The sequence below is a fragment of the Pteropus alecto genome, unplaced genomic scaffold (genome assembly GCF_000325575.1).
Source record: "Pteropus alecto unplaced genomic scaffold, ASM32557v1 scaffold109, whole genome shotgun sequence".
Classification (NCBI taxonomy): domain Eukaryota; kingdom Metazoa; phylum Chordata; class Mammalia; order Chiroptera; family Pteropodidae; genus Pteropus; species Pteropus alecto.
The window spans coordinates 10,247,164-10,270,149 of record NW_006494608.1 but is presented as its reverse complement, the minus strand read 5'-3'; the positions used below and the strand labels follow the sequence as shown (position 1 = coordinate 10,270,149).

Genomic DNA, 22,986 nt, shown 5'->3' with positions numbered 1-22,986 from the left:
AAATAAAAATAAAAAAAGGCCCAATTTGTTTAGAAGAAACATTGTCAGAGTGCAAATTATTGATGACCTGGAGTGTGTCACAATAGCTGCCATAAAGGATGAAGACCTGAACAAAGGAAACAATAATGAACAGAGATGAGAGAAGGCAGATTGAGGAGATGCTGGTGACGAAAAATTGAGAGGTCACTGAGACGGTCTGAGTGGTAAAAGGCCTGGACAGGAGAAGAGACGCTGCAGAGGTGGAGGACAAGAAGTAACAACAGCCTGGGGAACAGAGGAGAATAAGGACACAAGGAACTTCTGGAGATGATGTATGTTCATTATCTTGATTGTGGTAATCATTTCATGGATATATACTTATGTGAAAATTCATCAAGCTGTACTTTTTGAATATGTGGAGCCTGTATTATGTTAATAAAACTATAAGAAATGTTTAAGTAGAATCATGTTTAAACAGTGCATCAGAATATCTGTAACAAAATTCCCTGAAAACTGTTGCGCTTTCTTTTTGCTCTAAGTTTAAAAGCCATTTGAAGTTCAATATCTGGCATTATCTGCTGACCATTGAGGGGAAACAAAACCTTTGATAGAACACCTCTGGCAGCCTAAACTTGTTCTCCAAAATACAGATTAAGTGCTGAAAGAACCCAGTCACAAAGGACCATGTATTGTATAATCCTATTTTTATGAAATACCAGGAATAGGCAAATCCAGAGAAAGAAAATAGATTAGTGATTTCCAGGGGCTGGGAGTGTGGGGTGGGGGGAGACAGGAAAATCGGAGCGGGGATAACTGAGGGCATGGGGTTTCTTTTTGGGGTAGTGAAAATGTATTAGATTGTGGCAGTGCTTGCACGACTCCACGACTGCACTAAAGCCCGTGAATCATATGCTTTAACAAGTCAGTTGTATAGGAGGTGAATTATCAGACAAGCAAGGTGTCAAAACACTGACTTCCCATGTACCTTTTTTTCAGGAAGCTCATTAAAAATGTGCTCCACTGAAATGAGAAAATAACCAAGAAAGAGGAACAAATGGGATGCAGGAAAGAGGGCCAACACTGAAGAAAAAGGAGCCGGGATGATGGTGAAGGGAGACCCTAGAACAGAAGCTGTCAGGGAGCCTAGAGGACTGTCGGCCCAGATTACAGCCTCATGCTGAAAGACCACCTGAGGTTCTCCCTCAGGAAAACTGTATTGAGAAGCCATGGAAGGAAAGAAATGATTAGTCATAAATACATAGAAAGTTAAGCAGATGTAAAAAGAGGTATCATTAACCCCAGGGAGGAAAAGTATATAAGAAAGGAGACATGGCCATTGTACTTTACTGGGCTCATCAGTGAAAAATAATGATACAGAACAGTAAAGGGAAAGTTCAAGTAGGACCATGGGAAAGAGATGGGTAGGGATACAGAGCGAATTAAATCTGATAGTAAATATGGAGGACCACAGAAAGACAAATACAGCATGATTCCACACATTTGGGGTACCTAAAATAGTCGAATTCATAGAATCGAAGAGTGGAAAGGTAGTTGCCAGAGACTGGGGGGAGAAGGAAATGGGAAGTTACTATCAACTGGCAAAAGTGTGTGAAGCGTGACGAATAAGCTCTAGAGAACTGCTGTATGGCATTGTATCTGCAGTCAACAATAACGTACACTTAAAAATTTAAGAGGATAGATCTCACGTTAAGTGTTCTTAACTACATTAAAAAGGGTAAACTCCAGAGGCGACAAAGGGTTGAAAGTTGTTGCCTCAGGGGAGGGGTACTGGGTGGCAGGGGCTGGTTAGGGCAGCGGTCCCGACGCTTTTTGGCACCAGGGACCAGTGCTCCTATGGGAATCTAATGCCTGATGATCTGAGGTGAAGCTGAGGCAGTGATGCTAGTGCTAGGTAGCGGCTGCAAATACAGATGAAGCTTTGCTGGCTCACCCAACACTCACCTCCTGCTGTGCAGCCCACTTCCTAACAGGCCACAGAACAGACAGGTACCTGTCCGAGGCCTGGGGTTGGGGACCCCTGGGTTAGGGGACTCGTATTTGTCTAATAAGCCTTTCAGTACAACTTTTTAAAAACTGCATACATGTATTTTTTTTCTCTTCATAAAAAAGCAACCTGTTAGCATACTAGAGTATAAAATAGTACAGTATAAACTAATATTATAGTATAAAATAACTGATGTTTCATTTTTCCAAAAGGTACCCTATTCTTCAATATCATACAGCTAAAGAGTGTATTATATTTTCAAAGTACTTTCATGTGTCACGTGAACCTCAAAACAATCTTAGTGACCTAAACTGTCTTATCCTAACTTTACAGACAACAACAACCAAAAATAGGTCCTTGAGGGATTGTGACAGAAATAAGGTCACATACCCAGTGAGGAATCCTGAACCTGAGCCTGTTTTCTGCACTCCTGGTGTCCCACTTTTTCCACCAGGCCATTCTGTACAGCTTCGGTTCTGTGTCTCTCTCGCATTCTGATCTGACTGTCCCCTGCTCACTTCTAGAGTAGTAACTGATAAGGACAGCCTCCTTCAACTAATGAAACTCAGGAGGTGCCTCTCTTCCTCCCTCTTTGAAATTTTCCAACTCTCTCTTTCCCCTGACTATTATTGGTGACTATGATTAACAATCAGACAAGTCACTGAGCCAACTGCAACTGCATAAAGCAATGATGGCACCTGAACAATACAAAGCCTGTGAACTGGCACATTGCTCGAAAGACCCAGAAAAGGCAAATATCAGGAATGGTCCAAGTAAAGAAGCATGGTCCTTTGATCAAGCAACTAAATTGTGTAGCTCTGCTAATGACCCTTTTTCATTTTATTTAGAATTGTTCTATTAATTTTTTTTATATTTTAATCATGTTTCTTCTAAAACATTTTCATATTTATATACCTAAATGTGATATAAATTGCATAATTGGTAGTAATTATAATCCTGCAGCTATATTATCTTGTCTCCTTCCAAATCAATAGTTTGAAGTTGTGTTTTATTAAACTCTAGCCTCCCAATGTCAATAAAAACAATTTTCAGAAATCTGATTGAATTCTGAATTGATCCAGTGATCTGAAGCAGGTGTTCTTTACGTGGTTCTTAATATGGTTTGGTTGAGGTTTTTTCCCCCCCAGAAAATGTAGAATTCTATCACATTTAGGAGTTGGTAAAAGTTAGTAATTTGGCAATTTAAAGAGATTAAATTTAGAGTTATAGTTATCTATGGAAATAACAGAAGTCAACATGCATTTGATCTAGTTCTAGCCTTTTTTTATATTTTAATCATGTTTCTTCTAAAACATTTTCATATTTATATACCTAAATGTGATATAAAGTGCATAATTGGTAGTAATTATAATCCTGCAGCTATATTATCTTGTCTCCTTCCAAATCAATAGTAGAGATTAAATTTAGAGTTATAGTTATCTATGGAAATAACAGAAGTCAACATGCATTTGATCTAGTTCTAGCCTTTTTATTGGAAACAAGATATAGGTAAGAGATAAATAAAATATAAATTGGAATAAGGCAAAGTGTCTTCTCTCTCCTTTTATATGCCAAATTTAAGTAGGATATATTGAGAACTCTTTTGATGTTTTCTTTTAAAAAAAATCTCCTACCTTAAAAAAAAGCTTACACTTCATTAAAGAATGCAGCTCCCACCTCCATCACTCTAACTTCCCTCTCTGCTTTATTATTCTTCAGAGTGCTAGTCACCTTTTAATATACCACATAATTTCCTTATTTGTTTACTGTCTCTCTCTTCCACTAAATCTAAGGTCCAAGGCAGTCAGGGTGGGGTTTTTTTTTGCTGTTCATGGCGCTGTCCTTAGCACCTAGAACAGTGTGCCTGGCAGGTGCTCAATAAATACTAATTAAATGAATGAATGGATAAATGAGAGTGGACCAGCTTGAGAGGGTCCATTATAGTAAAAGGCAATGTGTTTATATGCATGTGTATATATTTCTCTAAGAAGAAGGTCCACAGCTTCCATCAGATTTTCAAAAGGGGCCAGTATCCAAAAGAGCCTAAGGACCACTGGCCTGGAGAGTTCCTAGAGATTCAACAGTTTCTAGAATATCTCCAAATTATTAGACTGCAGAGATGTATTTCTGCCTTCATGTGTTCACTCACTTCCTCTTTGAAATGAAACAAAACTAAAGACACCATTGGCGATCTCTGTATTTTTAGAAGCTGTGGCACAAAAGCCAGGAAGAAATTTATCCCAACAAGTAGCCTCCTACCCTAACTCTTCTCTTCACAGCTCAGTTCCATGTTTCTCCAGAAGAAAAAAATGTTTGTTCCTCCCATCCTGCAGATAAAGGTTGACAGAGTTTTATCTATTAATGCCCCCTGCCTCATTCTAAAAAAATGCTGGTAAAATATTATTCATGTTAATCAATTCTGCTAACTAGGATTAATACTATGAACATTCCTCAGCATCAAAGTGATGTCAGGTTTTTTATCCCACATCCTTAAAAGACAAATGGACAGACATACCAAGGTAAAGTATCGAACACCCCACCCCCGCCGCCACTGCCCTTCCTGCCTCTTCCATTGCAGATAAAGGTTTCCAGGCCACCCCCACTCTTTTCATCTCATCCCCCACCCCCAATGTCAGGGTCCTTATCTCTCAACTCCCCCATAAAGCCTGGCAGGACAGAGGTTGGTGAAAAAGAGGAGCCGAAGGAGATAGGACATAGGAGAGGGGCAAGAAACTAAGAAAGGAAAAAGGAGAAAAAGGTGCTACTGCAATTGGGAGCCACCCACCCCTGCCAAAGTATAATCTCATTCATCATCTAATAAACCTTATGCCAAATGTTAGTAAGTTGTATCCTAAGTAAAACCAGCATATTTAAAAACCAGTAACCTACTGGCAATTTTTAAAGGCCTGGAAAGGCAATCTGAAGATTTCTTTTATAGCTTTAGCAGCTTTACCCAAGGATGAAAAGGCAAGCACTCTAGGCCATGCCTTAACCCTCAGGATTCATATTCGAAACACGTATCAGGTTACTACTTTCTGGAACATATGCACTTTCTCACCTTTGTGACTGTTCATACCACCTGGAAAACCACTGCCAAAATACTGTTTATCTTTCTAGGCCAGCTCAAATATTACCTCCTCTGTCAAGCCATTTCCAACCCACCTGTGAGAATTAACTGCCTCCTTTCCTGTACTTTTAAAGCACTCTGTTCCTGCCTCTAGCTGCCACCAGATAAGAACTGGTTATTCATATATGTACTCTGCTACTAAACCATGAACCTGAGGGCACCTCATTCACTTTATCTCCCCAGAACCCAGCCCTCAGCCTTATCATATAAAAGGGGCTCAATTAAGTAATTCGAATGTCATAATACAATTCACAGCAAAGTTATATAAGGAAAGAGTAAATACACAGCACTCAGTAGAGCCAAACACTACCTCTTTGGAACATGGAATGCTGCTGTGATCTTTTTCCATTATCAGCCATCTGAGAACATTTGGAAGAGAGGGGCTTTTCCATGTTGGCCAAGGGTTAACAAATCTCCCATCCTTTCCTTTCTTTGATTTAGTTACATCTTCCTCTAGTCTGTAATCCAGTTTGAAACTTTTCCTGGAAAACCTAGAAGAATCACTTCCTACAGAATTCCGTGCTGAATTTTGGCGTTTTCTTACTGCTTCTTTAGGATATTGGCTGCTTGTCATCAGGGACTGGTTACTTTCATTTTCATCCATGTCCTTTGAAGAACTTAAAAAAAAAAAAAAGAAGGGAAAATACTGAGTTTAATAAAAAGGCATTAAAATATATTACATAGTATTATTTCTTAGCCAATAAAAATTTCCTCAAACTTATAAAACCATTGTCTCTATTAGCTCAAACTTTATCTTCCTACAAAATATAATTTTAGAAGCCATTATTACTGCTTGCTAAATATAAGTTTATCTATTCCTCCTAAACCTTTTAAAAATTCCTTATCTGCTATAATTAAAAACAACCTACTCCCAAGCATTTAAACATGAAATTTTCCATTTCAATGACATCTTATAGAACAAAATATCTTCATGAATCTATAATATTTTCATACCTGAATTTTGAAAACAGTATTGTTAATAACGCAGTAAGGAGTACCTTAGTTCCTTGAGGATACCTCAGTAATTCAAGTGATTTCTATATAACCCTTCTAGGCCTAGTCATTTTTACTTTGAAGACAATCTGTTTACCAATGCCCCTATAAAGTGCAGTGGGTCCAAATTTCAGGAAATGCAATAACAACACATTAACTGAGATTCATTTCAATAATGTCGTTAAGTGGTTAACAATACAAATCTGAATTAACTCTGACTTAGAACTGCCAAGTCAGCACAGTGTGTTCCTAGCTAACCTTAGATAAGTTTCCTATCCTCTGCTTTGATTTCCTCATCTGTAAAATGGAGATAATACTACTACCTGCCTCTGAGGGTTACTGAACATGTATATAACAAATGTAACACACATGTATGAACGTAACAGCTCAACAGCTGTTGCTGTTGACCTTGTTATTACTGCCACTACCACTACCACCACTTAACCCAGGGTTGACCTTGTTATTACTGCCACTACCACTACCACCACTTAACCCAAGGCACTGACATCCCTGATTTTGAATTACGTATACAGAACTCCAAACACATAAAAGTGATAACGTATTTAGAATATGCATTCATCTACCATGAATTTCATTTCTTTCCTATTGTGCTAAACAAATATTTGTTTTATGTCTAATTTAAATATAATGCATACACTTAATACACTTTATAACGCTAAGAAAATAAGCATAATAACAGAAAACCATGTATTATTTTTATGGCTACAAGGTGTTTAAGTAGCAAGATTATCCAGAAGAGAAAACCCCACAATAAATACATTCACTGAACCAAAACTTTACTTTTTAAAAACTGTCTGGAGTAAACAGTCTATGGTCTAGAGAATAATCAGTGTTCAGAAAAAAAATCACAGCTGACAAAAGCTAAAGCACACACTTTAACGTTGCTCAGCCATCCCTCTTTGTAGGAGGGCCTAAAAGCTAAGAGAGCCTAAAGAGCTTTGTATTTTGGGCAAATAACTTAACCTTTCTAGTCCTCAATTTTCTCATGTGTTAAATACCTACTTATCCCGTGGGGGTTTCAGATGATTAAATCACATAATGTACATAAACTGCTTGCCAAATGTTGATTCGTTTTTTCCTTTGTCTGCTAATTTGACATACATCTAAATTCCTTAAATTCTATTAAAAAGCAAAAGATCTGGGTGAGTTAGCTCTGTTCTTCTCAAAGAATCACTCTACTTGTGTTATTATTAAGTTCAGGCCCAGGCCTTTACAAAAGGCAGAAACAAAGACCATCCATTTAAACCGCACTTTATAGAACAGATGTAAACACACAAGTCTGGAGACTAAGATATGGAAGAGCCAACTTCATGCTACCTCTTGTGATGATAAATAGCTTGTGAGATACAAGCATATGTCTGCATATATATACATATATTTATATGCATATAAATACATATATAATTCTACCAACTTATAAATTTTCGACTCATTGTTTAAACAGAGGATAGGGAGAAAGGAAAAAAGGGCATTCTGAATCAAAATCCACAAAAGTAATGTCAAAATGGGCTTTTAGACAATATCTAGTCATCTAGTCATCTAATGCAGCTGGGACAGAAGCAGGAAAGGCTTGACAGTCAAGACATTAAAGACACAAAGGATGGAATCATAAGGGATGGACTGAGATGTCAAGAAGGTTTGGCTACACTGTAGGTGTAGCCAAAAGGGGGCATATTTAGAGAAGACAACTCTGGTAGCAGGATAAAAACAAAGGGTGTGACTAAAAACGAGCTAAGCAGATAAATAATAGGAAACAAGAGAAGCCCAGAACATCCACTATGGTTATATGTTTTACACATTTTATTTAAACTACTGCTCCTGGCAAAATTTCAAGGTAGGTATTGTAATCTCCACTTTCTAACTGAAGCACTGAGAATTAGGCAGCAGCCCAGTCAAAAAGATGAGGTAGTGACCATGAGAAGAGAAAGCTGAACACGTCCAAGAGACAATAAAGAGACTGAATCACGAAGACTCCAGAATCTCTGGATAGCAGCAAACGGGACAATTCGTAGGGCAGGTTGGGGAGTAGGTACAAAAGTGGGAAGAGTCAGAAATGGCAGCACCACTAACAACGTAGAGGAATTAGGGGAGAGCAAGTATTTGGAGTATAGAAGAGAAGATGGATTCTGACCCAGCGTGTTTGAGAGGCAGGGTTTGAGATCACTGAGAAGCAAAAAGTCAGGCAGAAGTGCCGACACCCAGTGGAAATGGATGACCCTGGGATCCAGGTTGCTGTAGGGGTGTTAAAAGTGAGAATAAAATAACAGAATGGTATCCAGAGGCCTAGAGAGTAAAATGAGAGTGAAAAATAAGTTCAGTGATCTCTTTCCTCCCTGGAAAATAAACTTTTTCAAAGTTATCTATTCACAGATCTCTATTTTCTTATCTCCCACCCACTTGGGCACTCGCTTATCCCAATCGATCCAGGGAAACAGGTCTCTGCCAAATAGCCATCCTCCTTAACAAACCTCCTCACCTCACACACACACAACCAAGTCTTCAGGAGTAATCTTTTTAAAGTAAAGGCAAATCTGACCCAAAAAAAAAACGAACAAAAAGGAAAAGCCTCCGGAGGATTCCCTTTGTTCTAGAATGAGCGCAAGGGTCAGTATGATGGTATGTTTCTAGCCCTTCCCACACTCGCCTTCTCTGCTCCAAACATGTGGTCTTAAACTATTTCCTCCTGTGCATCATGTTCCCACCTCAGGACCACCTATTCTCATCACAGAGTCTTTGCACATGATTTTTAAAATACCTTTGGGGTAGGAGGAGGGAGTGTATGAGCATGGATATTCACGGGACTATGCACTACATTGAAAGTTCTTCAAGCAACTCAAAATGTTGGCACTAAGATATATCATTTCATACTTTGCACCATAATTACGATGAGAAGGAACAGAAGGACCTGAACCATGACAATCTGGGCTCATTCTTTTGGAGAAAAGGTACTGGAAGTCCATTCAGTGAATGTGCAAAATGACAAGCTCAGGCAACAGATGCTCCAGTAACAAAGTGAGCCTCAACCCATAAAGAAGTATGGAGACTGCCTGAGGGTGGGTCATGCAAAAAGGCTCTTTATCAAATATTGGCCATCTGGTCACTCTATAGTGAATACAGCAACAACCTCCCAAGGGTCATCTTTAAACATCAAAGCTAAAATGATAGGAAAACTAGAAATGAGGAGGAGTGGGTTCTATTTATGATGCTATTAACTAGTTTTCAGCTTTGCGAACTCAAACAACCCCTTAATGTATCGAGCCTGCAGTGTCCTTAATAGCAAATTTCCCAATTATTTCTTGTTATATACCTATCTCCAAAGTTAACAGTGTAAGTGAAAATTCTGCCTCGATTTCGGGTCACCAGTAAGTGAAAGATGTGCATACTCATGAGTACACACAAATTACAAACGTGTTTCAAAAGGGGGTTCTAAACTTGATGAAAGACCTTTACTTTATACTGATTTTCAGCCAGTTGAAGACATCATGAATTGTAAGGCACACTTATTATATGTGCCACTACAAAAGTAAAAATGTTATCAATTATAATTATGTCATGCATTATACGAGATAACCTGATGACAATGGTGTTCAAATGTGAATAAAATGTCTCTTAAAGTTGATGAAACACACTATTTTATATACAGAAATATATATTTTGGAACAGAAGTAAAAACATTAGCTTTGGTAATTAAATATAATTAGAACATAATTAATTTGACTTTCCTTTCCTCTGTGAACAGTTAAATTTGTGAACAGCTAGAAGCCAGAAGCAAATTTAAAGGTAACAAAGGCTTATAACAATTGATAAATATAAATTGTAGAAAAAAAAACAATTTTTTACAAAAGAACATAAATTCCATCTAGTAATTATCAACTACATTCTCCACATTTCATTGAAAATTAATTGCCCCCATGTCTCTAATCAAAGAGAAGTCTGAGATGTGACATTTGGTGAAGACAAGTCTGCCAAGTACAAATATTTTACTTCAATAACTGCACACATGGGTAAAATGCTTTCAAAAAATAAGAATTCTCTATTTCAAAAGCAAATGTTTCATCCTTTCTTTGACATTTAAGATTTGCCAGTTCCTAGAATTGAATGCATTGCTTTATCATTTAAAAAAAATTAAAAGAAAAAACCTACTACTACAATGCACATTTGGGATTACAACATACTTATAAATCATGATGCTGCGAATCATCATTCCCAGAGTTGACATTTAATAAATACTGAGTGACTATCCATTACATATCAAGAAAGTTGCTGACGTTGTCTACAAAATATTCAGAACTGTGTTTTTCAGATATCTAAAATAACACTAAATTCACAATTTTACATTAGCTCTCCTAATCTCTAGTGAAGAAAAGGATCCTTTTAATACAAAGCTAGATAACACAGCTAATGAAACCACTTCAATTCACTGAAACATCTGCAAAGGGCTTCAGTTGGTTGAATTAACTTGTCCCCATCTCTCACTTGCAAATACAGATTTCCCTTGAGATTGCTGTTAACGCCCACAGGCATGTAGGGGATTGGGTAAGAAAGGAGATATGTACAAGCGTGGGAAGTACACTGGGTAATGAAAGGGAGAATGTTCTGTGGGAGATATGTACACAACATACATCAACAAAGAAAGTACTGCATTGTTTGTTATCAGTGAATTTCATTTTTAACTCACTTTATTTTGCTAAAAAGCTAAAGGAAAGCAAAGCAAATAGCTTAATATACAATACCTAGGAGCACAATAAAAATAGGTCATGAAAATTTTTAATAACAATTATTTTGTCGAGATGGTTTTCTTTTCAAAAAGCAGTCAAGGACAAGAAATGTTCTTGATCATAGAATGCCAAAGACTGAAAATTCTTTGCTATTAGACAAAATTCAAAATATTAAGTCATTTCATAGGCTATTAACAGATTTTAAGTGACCAAAATACATACTGTAGGTGCTTCCAGTACAGTAAGTTTCCCATATATGTAAGAAAGCAATGCTTTGATTAGAGTTAGAAACAATAAACAAGGTAAACCATCCACTTAAGACCAAAGCCCATTTAAAAATACCATTTACAGCATTGCAACGGAATCCTTAGGATGATCAAAATGGCATATTATGGCAAATTGAGAAAACATGAATAAAATGTTTATTAAAATAAGATCGTTATCACCTCCTTAATCTCTTTAAAATAATACCAAACAAAAAGTGTAGATTCAGTTCTAGTGGAATCAATAATACCTAAGTGGTATACAAGTGTTTAACTGGAAAGACTGGGGAGCATGGGGAGGAAAGAAGATTAAATTGATGCCTGTGAAACTTAAAAATGTATCCTAAATGTGTTAGGTGATCTTAAATGTTAATTTACTATTCCTTAAGACAAGAATCAAAAATACGTTTTCAAAATGCGCCCCTCTCTCCCTGTCTGTCTGAATCAATTATGCCCAAAAACTTTGTTTTTAAAGTATAACCGATGAAGAAAAAGAATGAAGAAAACTGTGACTACATAGCACCCAGATAGAAAGGAAGGGCAAGAAGGAAAAAAGCATATTCTTTTACTTCTGACTTCAGTTCTAGTTCCAACTTTTACTCTGTTGAATTCTGTAACCTTTAAAAGAACATTTATTATTGAGACTCCCTTTCTTCATCTATAAAATGAGAGGACTGAGCTGTCGCTCTAGGGTCCCTTCCACCTCTAAAACTTGAACAATCTTTGGCTGCACCAAAAAGCCAGTCTCAGCCACCAAAAAGCTGTCTCCTCTAAGGCGTCCTTGGCCTTGGGCTGCCCCTCCCAAGTTCCATTCCCTTGTAGGAAGTCCCCAGCTAAAGGAGCCACTCAGATTCAGCCACTTTCCCTAGGCTGGGTTAGCAAGGGATAAGCATGGTATTTTTCACCTGAGAACAACAAAGTTAGCTACTGTGAGAAAGTGTAGTTTCACAGGCTTAACAGGCAGAGGTTATTCTGAGCGCAAAATACTTCAGAAGAAATTTCATGACAAATCTGATATAACAAACAGCCTTAGACTTTCAACTTTATAATATGATTTCAGATATAATTTGTAAGCACTTCTACTGAAAGCATTGTTAAAGGTCTTATTTAACACTGTTTCAATGCCTACTATATCTAAGTTTCAGTTCTCCAAGTACGATGGGCAATACAAGCCCCTGACCTCCAAGGATTCAAAATCATTCAGGGGAAAAAAAAAAATCAAGCAACATATGGATTGATTTTTAGCTTAATATCATGTTTATGGAAATGTCAGCTCTGGATAATGAAAACTGTGTAGTCTTTAGAATAAGGCATTTCCAAAACACACTGTGACAAATTCTTAAAATGATAACTAATACTTTTCCTTACACACCAAATGGTTCAAATTGACAAGAAAGTGCTATGATACAAAGAAAGTACTGACACTCATAACCTTCTGAATTTCGCCAACAAGTTAAAGGGCTCTGATGTCAACAGAGAGGATAATGGAAAGCAAGAAAGTCATTAGAGAGGTCACCTGAGTCCCTGATTCATTTATGAATGAATGTGGCAGAAGGACAGAAGTTATTCTGCTCTGCATGTCAGCCTTGCCAATCCTTTGTGAGAAAAAGGTAAATAACAAAAAAATCAACAATGGGATTTTCACAAGGAAGCAAACACCAGTACACAAATGGGGTCTGACCCTGGTCAGCCCATCTCCTGACAATGTAACAGCAGGTTCAGAACGAAGGCCTTGAGACATCCCCAAAACGTCAACTAACAGAATCCTGAGGTTTAAAGGAACTTTGAAATCCCTGAGTTCAATTCAGAATATTATGTTCAAGAATTAGTTGACCAAGATACGTCAACTAATACTTGACAAGGGAGTGAAGAATACTCAAAGGGAAAAAGAAAGCCTTTTCAATAAATGGTGCTGGGATAATGGGATATTCATTTGTAAAAGAATGAAACTGGACCCATATCTTAAACCACTCCCAAAAATTCAAAATGGATTAAAGATTTATGTAAGATCTGAAACCATGAAACTCCTAGAAAAAAACATAGGAATAATGTTCCTTGATATGGGTCTTGGTAATGACTTTTTTGGATACAACACCTAAAGCACAAGCAACAAAATCAATAATAAAAAAGTTTCTGCTCAGCAAAAGAAACCAACAAAGTGGAAAAAAAAACCCTCTGGAATGGGAAAAAATTATGCAAACCATGTATCTAGTAGAGAGTTAATATCCAAAATATATAAAGAACTCATACAATGCAAAGGCAAAAATAAATAACCCAATTAAAAATGGGCAAAAGACCAGATTAGACATTTCTCCAAAAATATACAAAAGGCCAATGTGTACATGAAAGATGCTCAACATTACCAATCATTAGGGAAATGCTAATTAAAATCACAATGATAGATAATCTCACATCTGTTAGAATGGCTATCAACAAATACAAGAAATAACAAATGCTGGCACGGATGTGGAGAAAAGAGGAGCCTTGTACACTATTGGTGGGATTATAAATTGGAACAGCTGCTATGGAAAACAATATGGAGGATCCTCAAAAAATTAGAAATAGAACTACCATATGATCCAGCAATTCCACTTCTGGGAATATATCCAAAGGAAACAAAACACTAACTCAAAAAGATATCTATAGTCCCATGTTTAAAGTAGCATTATTTTCAAGCCAAGACATGGAAAGAACCTAAATATCCACCAATGGATGAATGGATAAAGTTGTAGCATATATATATATACAATGGAATATTTATTCAACTATAAAAAATGAACGAATCTTACCATTTGTGACATGGATGGAACTTGAGAGCATTATGCTAAATGGAAAAAGACAAATACTGTATGATCTCACTTACATGTGTAAACTTTTCAAAAAATCCAAACTCATAGAAAAAGAGATCAGACTTGTGGTTACCAAAGACAAAGGGTAAGGGGAGAGAAAATTGGAGGAACCAGATCAAAAGGCACAAACTTCCAGTTAGAAGATAAAGAAGGGAGGTAACATACAACATAATAACTGTAGCTACTAACACTGCTGAAAGATATATAGGAAAATTAAAAGAGTAAATCTTATGAATTCTGATCACAAGGAGAAATTTTTTTTTCTTTCTTTCCTTTTTATTGTATATATATGAGAAGATGGACAGTTAGCTGAACCAACTGGGGTAATCATTTCACAATATATCAAACCATCATGCTGTATGCCTTAAACTTATACAGTGATGTTTGTCAATTATTTCTCAATAAAGCTGGAAAAAAAAGAATACCAGGATGTGGTAAATCACAAAAACATCAAAAAGTAGGTATATATATAATATACTTAAATCAGTTATCAGGAAAAACCACACTACCAAGAAAAGAAGCACAAGGGATTTCAAACATTTTAAAATAAATACTTCCCAACCTGGCACCCTTGTCATCTGTTTCTAAGCCTTAATTTCCTTATCTGGTGCCTATTCTTTGGGTTATTAGTCATAATGTCTATAATCCTTAGCCCAATGTCTAGCACATAGTAAGCCCTCAATAACTGTAAGCCACTGTTTTATTAAGTTCTAAACATTTTAATAAGGGTTAGTGGAATACATATTCCATTTTGAAATTTCTACATTGACGGCAATGGCATGAACAAACTTAAATGGAATAAATTCTGGAATGTCTGTTCTTATATTTGAGTAAGATAGAAATCCTGTGGTCTTTCTGGAATTCACACAATTCTTAAATAGGAAACGACAATTCACAGGATTCTTATCCAACCCCATAGCTCCTTGTGGCCTTACCAACCTCATTCCCTTCATCTGCCCTCACTGCCCGCCAGGGAGCAAAAATGTGGTAACTCAGGATACTAATAGCAGCTGCATCTATAACCAGCACTTTCCCCAGAGCTTGAGCCCATTACCAAAGTTTTTTGGTTCAAAGGAAAAATTTCCCACAATAAGAGCAGGCAAAATAGGCAAATGAGGCCAGCTCTAACTTAAATGTCCCCTAAAGCATTTCAGTGTCACATCTCCTACCCAAGTGAGTCTACTCATCTCAGAGCTCTCCCACCTCCCCTTCCAGCAGTCAAAACAGGTTAGCAAGGAAGGATCTGATCTCCAATGACTGTTAAAAGCCAAGTGGGACTCCTCCCTATAGTATTTCCAAGCCAGCTGAGTACAAAGCTGTAAACCTATAATTCTCAATGCTGGCTGCATTAGAATTACATCAGAATTACATATGCTCCTCGACTTATGATAGGGTTATGTCCCAATAAACCCGTCTTAAGTTGAAAACATCGAAAGTCAAAAATGTATTTAATACACCTAACATTCCGAACATCATAGCTTAGCCTAGCCTACCTTAAACGTGTTCAGAACCTTTACATTAACCTACAGTCGGGCAAAATCATCTAACATCTATCTTATAATAAAGTACTAATACCTAATGTAATGTATTGAATACTGCACTGTAAGTTAAAAACAGAATGGTTGTATGAGGACTCACCATTAATGTACACAGCCGAAAGCACACTGGACCTTAAGAATGCTTGAAACATCGAACTGAAACAAAAAATGCTGACAACACAGCACACTGTAGAGTCTGGGTTTTTTACCCTCATGATCACGTTGCTGACCGGGAGCTGCCCAGCATCATGAAAGAATATCATAATGCCTATCACTAGTCTGGGAAAAGATCAAAATTCAAAGTACAGTTTCTGCTGAACGCATAATGCTTTTACATCATCGTAAAGTCAAAAAATCATAAGTGGAATCATTGTAAATCGGGGACTGTCTGTACCTGTGGAGCTTTTAAAACTATACTTGAGGATACTGAATGAAAATGTCAGGTAGAGGCTCTCCAGGAAGTTTTTAAAAGTTCTGTGGGTGATTCTAATATATAGGCAAGGCTGAGGACTACTACTTTGAATAAGTCATTGGCACAAAGGTAGGACAGGTATTTAAGAAGGATCAAAGGGACTTTTCTGGTACTCCAAAATCTATGCTAGCCTGGAGGCTACCAACCATAAAGCCTACTCTTCCTCCCTGTCCCATGATCCAAGTTAGAGAGGCAGCATCACTCCAAGATGACCACACAGTACTAAGACTGGGAAGACTGCATTGCTAAGGACAGAGTTTAATAGCTCATACACTTGTATGCAGTCCAGCTAAGTCACAAATTTGACTTTGTGCTCCCAAGAAGCCAAACCGAAAAAAAAAAAAATACAATCAGTGATGATTCACATTGTAATAACCCACAGCAGCCTGTACATGCTAAGCGGTCAATAAATATTTATTGAATGAATAAATAATGAACAAGAGTTTAAACTCTTACTTTTCATTGGGATAGAGTTGTTTTTGAAAAGATCTATTGAGAATCAAATTATAGGAGAAGCAAAAGTAACTAAAGGGCAGTGAGACAAAACTCAACAAAGGGCATTCCCACTAACTCTACTAATTATAGAAATAAAAATTGAAAAATCTTGGAGAATGCTTGACTGTTTGAACTCTATGGTGGTAAAGTGGTAAAGACTATTTGTCTACCATACAATCGAGTTTCTCTTTTCTCCTGAGTAACAGAACCTCAATTTTACTTAAGGTAAACAACTACTATCTCAGCCTTCTAGCTAGGAATGATCAATGCGAAACAAGCAGAAGACTTTATATGGTGCTTCTGGGAGTCTCCTTAAGGGAAAGGGAAGCATTCTTCTTGATTCTTCCTGCACCCTGCTGCCTGGAACCATCGTGAGAAATGAGTCTGAGGGCCACTTCCTAGGAATGGCATAGAGACCTAGAAAGACCTCAAAGGCCACCATACCATACCTGGACTGTCCTACTCTGAACATTCCAAAACTAATCCTAACTGATACAATGACCATAACTGGGAAATTTCCAAAGTTATTAAGATACAAAAGGTACTAATCCCAAAATATGTCTTCCTAATCCAAACATGGGTAGACTGAGCAGCGTTTATTAAGCCTTTACTATGTACCAAACACTTTATATACATTCATTATCTCATTTAATCCTCATGATATTCCCACAAGGTAGATATTATCCTCATGTTCCAGGTTCACCAAGTTTAACAGTTTGCATAAAGTCAAAAAGCTGGTAACAGTTGGATATGGAGATCCAACCCAAGTAGGATCAGATTCCAGAACCCATGCTCTTTCCACTAATCATGTTGAATCTGCAAGAAAGAATCCAATAAATTTATTTCGAACAGATATCTATGTTCTGAAGCTAGTGGCATACAGCCAACAATTATGGTCTCAAGAACAAAACTAGCCTTTTTTGCTTTTAACTGTTGTCTTTTTTTTTTTTCTTTTCAAAGTTAAAAAGTACTTAGTAGACAACAAATCCTAGTTCCTCTATAAACATAATTGTCTTTTTAATTTTACATGAAGATTTCAAATGATGTAACTATTTATTTCATTGCTAAATTGTTCTCATTTAAAGTTACAAAGAACAAATAATAAATTAGTTCTATATTTCAATCATATAAATAAAAATACATGAGGCTTTGATATTTTCTTGCCTTAAAAAAATGTCTTTGAGTTCATCCAGTATACAACCATCACCTGGCATTTTATCCTTCCAACTGGGAAGAACTGTTAATCAAATCCCATGAAGAGACACCTTCAGGTGGGGGGAACCAATGCATCTAATGTGCCCGGGGCTTTCCCAGTTTTAGCACTGAAAGTCCTGCATCCTGGGAAGCACCTCAGTATGAGGAAAACATGGAGAACTGATCACTTTACAGCCTCAGGGTACCATATAAATGCATAGTTATGTCTTCTTTCATATAAAATGTATTAAAATGTGGGCATTTTGTACTAAATTGAAGATGAGCATATTATAAAGTATGATTTTAAGGTATTAGGGCAGCTAAGCAAAAAGAAATTATAAAGTTCTATGTAATCACACTTAACCAAGAAAATGTTGCTGAGAACATCAAGTTTGTCAAATTCTTCACTGTGATGATACTCAATATGTGTGTGAGCATTCACATTTGCCCAGTTAAAAATGGGTGCCGAACAGTACACATACATTTACACACATTAGACAATCCATCTACATATAAAATTGAGACACTATATAAGAAAAAAATGAGAAAGGAATCAACTTTCATCCAAGAATTTTAAAGTACCTCATCTCTGTGAAATAGTGGAAAAGGCTAATTTTAATGTTTCAGTTTTGTGGTATTATGACAGGTTAAAAAATCTTGTAAGAGTAGAAACAGAAACACTGTAAGTTTAAAGAGCTTAGACTGGGTACATACTCTAGAAGGTCCTTTAAGTATGCTTAGAAATACTTAAAACCAAAAGAGGATATGGTCAGTATGGAAAGATAAATAATACATTTCACCTCCTGTGGGGTATTTTATTTAATTTAGATCACAAACAGATAAACTGGCCTCAAGTCTAAAAAAGAGGACTTTATGAGTCCAGAAATTCTTTAAGCTGTCACTAGTTACTTCAACCATACAAATGCACAATATTCTGAATATATATAGTACTTGTTTTCATGAACTCTGTAAAGAAACCAAAGAAATGAATGCAGTAATTTGAAAAGGCAAACATCTTTGTAGTTTGAAGGACCTTCAAAATTCAGAAAACTTGCATAACAAATTATTGCTGTTGTCCAGTTGTGCTAGTATCAGACAAAACAAAGAAGTCTGCAGTTTAAGAAGGGCCAGTAACAGAAGCTTGGTGTTTCTCTACTTTGACAACTTTATTCTTATCCCTAAGAAAGACTAAAAGAGTACACAAGTCTACAAGCATTTATTGTTCAATCAATATTTAGTGTTCCTTAATCTAAGAAGGCCCTCAAATTAGATAAACATGAAAATCTGCTTCCTTCAAGGGGAAAGATAGATTATTTTAGGTAGCAGGTGCATACTGAGTCATTTTTCAGTCATGCTGAATTTATGTTAATCCACCTGTATTCCAGCCCTGTGGCTCCATAACCTATGGTACTATTTGCAAAAAGCTTAGGGGTGCAATCTATGGCTGTGATGCTGACCAAAGCTTGCTGATCCACACCACTCTACCTTGGCTTCATTGGTACCTCTTTCTAAGAAGAGGCAGAAGTGTATATACTCTGCTAAAGGCCAGAGGTGCTGTGCTAAGTAAGGGACCTTGGACAAATCAGTGAAATCTGCCAAGTTGTTTCCTGTTTTCCTCATCTGTGGAATGGTGTTAATAATCTCACATATTGTACACTTATAAAATCAAATTAATACACTAAAAAATATCTGAGAAAACTTTGTAAATTATAAAGTTATAAAACCTTGGGAAAAAACTACATCACTGACATAATAAAACTGCCCCCTGGTGATATATAAGTTCACATATAATGTCACAAAAGTCTGTTAATAAAATATTTAAATACGCAATAAATTGTTATTAAATAAAAAGACAAGTCAAGTAAAGCACTATAAATTATAGACAGGTAGAATCCTTCAGTATTATAGCAGTTCGAATGGTATATTACTTGAACCACATGCTGGAAATTGCATAGGTGGTTCTTTTAATGCCAATTATATACATGCCCTCACAGACCTTCAGGATAAAGGTCTTGTTAATCATTAATGATGCACAAGTTCATTTTCCCAAATACTTCAATGAAAATACTTTCACTTGTATGCATTTCAATCTAAAATGCCCATATCAACACAGCTCTCCAGCTATAGCCATATTCTTATTTGCATAAGAAAAGTGGAATGAAATGAAAAAGCCCACTATTATCCACAGCTATCTACCACTACAAAGAGCAAGCAGAACGAAACAACTTAAAGGCAAATAGTACGTTGACAAAATGTTCTCAAAAATCTCCTCACTTTCCCAAACTCACAAATACAAAGTAACAAAAATATCCTTTTCAAATACATGAAAATGACTGTATTAACTAAAGCATAATTGAAACCCTTTGCTGGAATGTTTATTTTAAAATTCAGTTATAACTGGACTAATTTAAAAGTTAAATTTTGTAATGTGAAATCTGTACAATTCGGAATTGTGAGTGAAAAAAAGGGTATGAGAAATACACTAAGTATTTTAATCTCTCCGAGACTTAACAAAATTCTTGCAGCAGGAAAACCTGCAAATGTGATAAAACCTTTGAAAACTGTGACTATATTTTAATTTGCTTAAAAGTTTTAATTGAAGTCAATCTCTCTTAAATTCCTATTTTAAACAAGTAAATTTGCTCTAGATTTTCTCTAACAAACCTAATGTTTTCCTGCAACAAAATCAGACTATTGTGGTATATCGGTAATCTTTTTAAAGATTAAATAAGTTCTTTCTAAAAGATGTCGATGTCTGAGACTAAATCAAAACCAATGTAACTGAAAATAGAAATGGAACTGCTAGATATCCACTTTTAACAAAGATGGTAATTATTCTTAATTTTCAGAGAGCTGTATCTCAGGAATAACTTTCTCAATAAATTAATCAGAATTATCAAATAGCAAACACTTCATGTTAAGCCAAAGTAAACCAGGTGAGTCATGGTATAACATATGTAGAACAACCTGCAGTAAAGGCAAATACAAGAACTAAATGACGTTTTAAAGATTAACTTTTTCGTTCTATTAACATTTTCCAGGTTCAACTGAGGTGTGATGCATCAAACTCTGGAGCCCGTGGAAGCGTATTTATCTCAACTACCAGGACCCTAGCGAGTTCTACTCAGGGGGGGAAAAACTATCTGCATACCTGACTGGAAATCCTGCCATAACACCCCAATTTAATAACCAACCAACCACAGCACAGAAAACTCAAGAAAGCACAGGGTTCCACCACCCCGCCCCATCTTGCTCCATTCTTTAGCTCTTCGTTTCCATTCCTTGGTTAACTTTCAAGATAAAAGGCGAGAAAACTATTGGAATGGATTTTTAGACGATAAATATTACAGATGGAGAAATAAGTTGCCCTAAGGAACCCATCCATTTACATACAACTAAAGGAAGGTACACCCAGGTGTATTCCGATCAGCGAAGACGCACCCCGTGATTTGCAGAGAAGATGGGATCTAAAATAAATCCCAGAGGCGGTTTCTCTCCCAAGAGAAAAAATAGTAATAATGTGGCTCTCCACTCAGGTAGCTTCAGAGATGCGCACTCCGCAACACGCAAAGTGCGAAAATTCAAATGAAACCCTGCCACTCACAAGTGCAGCATCCGCAGGAGAAGGCAAGGCTCGGGACAGGAATCCCAGCCACAGCCCGCTCTACTTGGCGGAAGAGTGCAAACAGCCCAGCCTGGGGACACCGCCGGACACGGAGGAGAAGGGAGCAGAACCGCGAAAGGGAACAGCGGGCGGGAGGATGAGATACCGCTTCCCGCGAGACCCCAGACGGAGCGCGACGCTTCACGGCGCGGGGCGCAGTGAGGGGCTGGCGAAGGGGGCCGCACGCTCACCTGGTGCGCGGTGCCACCGGCCGGGCGCGCTTCGTCCGCTGTCTTTGCTGCTCCTCCACTCCAGGCCACAGCGCCCCCACGCAGCGGGAATGGCCGCAGCGGCCGGTGCTCGGGTGCCTCCGCCTTCGACCCCGTCGCGCCGGCTCCTGCGGAGGCGTCAGCAGCTGCAGGCAGCGCCTCAGTACTCGCCGCCTTACCATCTTTGGGGCGAGCCGTCGCCTGGCCTGCGGCCCAGCCGGCGACCCCCGGCCGCGCGCCCTGGGGCCCAGCGCTCAGCTGAGTTCGCTCCTGGTTGCCCCATCACCTACTCATTGTGACCTTCTGATCTGGGAGCCCTGCCAGCGTCAGCCATAGCGCTGGCCGCCGCTTCTGCCTTTACCAAGATGGCCGCCGCCGCGGGGCCATCTTGGTAAAGGAGGCCCGCGCTTAGCCCACTCCCGGCCGGGCTCGCTTCTCACATAGTCCCTGCAGGAGACCTTAAGTCCAAATTTGTTACCCTGTCCTAAATCAGAAGCTAACTTTTAGTTCCTATGAACACCTTCTGGACACCAGACGTAATTGCTAAAACTTAGGGAGATATTAGTGGCCTCTCATATCTTGCGCTATCATAGGAGATAAGCCTTTGGTAGCAGCATACCTACAACCTATGGCACCGTGAGCCTGGTAGGGAATTAATTTGAAGTATACAGTAGCTATTGTCAGTGTGCTCATTAACTTTTAAAATGATGCCACGGCCTCCTGGTATAGGTGATTCTCATCTAAATTTGCTTTAAAAAAAAAACTTTTAAATGCTGCCACAGCCTCCTGATATAGGTGATTCTCATCTAAATTTGCTTTAAAAAAAAAAAAAACTCAGGATGATGACAAGAGCATAAAACTGTGATTTGAGTTTCAGGATTTTTTTTTTTAAATGCAGGATGAGATTAGCTGTTTCAAGATATAATTTGAATATAGACAGAATTAGAATTCAACAGTGGGTGGTTGGGCAGAAGGATTCCTCTATAAAAATCATCTGGGGTGTGGCCAGTAGGCCAGAAAGAAATGCCTTCTGTCTGGGGCTGGGGTTGTCGATGAATGTCTATTGGCAAAAAAAAAAAAAAAAAGAGATAACAGGTCCCCATGTGCAGATATGCCTGCTGGAAAGTGCAAATCAAAGCAATATGAAAGTGAAAGTGACCGTGTAATTCTGTAGGAATGTAAAGAAGATTTTGTCACATGTGGACTTTTCTCCCTCAGGCTAGCTTGCTATTGTTGCTAAATCTAATTGATGTGAATGTGATTAAGAATTGCTTGCTCCTGAGTGGAGCAGAGACCGCACTCGCTGAATGGTACCTGGGATGTAACAGCAAAAACAGCCACCATACTCCAAACCCAAAGGGTATGAAGTTACTGCTGAGAAGTTCTTCACAGTGTTCTTGGCTAAGGAATTTTTAAAAGATGCCCTTTGTTCCCCTCACCTCAATTCTTCATTATGGTT

General features: G+C 37.8%; 1 protein-coding gene across 3 annotated transcripts in view; it reads right to left on the bottom strand.

Moving 5' to 3' along the window:
• Nucleotides 1–21,992, bottom strand: part of NAPEPLD (N-acyl phosphatidylethanolamine phospholipase D) — a 28,188-nt gene extending 6,196 nt beyond the window's left edge. Inside the window, exons 1-2 of one of the 3 annotated variants that reach the window (XM_006925393.3) lie at nucleotides 21,510–21,992; nucleotides 5,422–5,728 (exon numbers count right to left, since the gene is read on the bottom strand). In XM_006925393.3, coding sequence (XP_006925455.2) covers nucleotides 5,422–5,728; nucleotides 21,510–21,709 — 507 coding nt within the window. In that variant the 5' untranslated portion in view covers nucleotides 21,710–21,992. The other 2 variants (XM_015599542.2, XM_015599543.2) reach the window with 2 other exon arrangements.
• Between the last annotated feature and the right edge of the window lie 994 nt (nucleotides 21,993–22,986).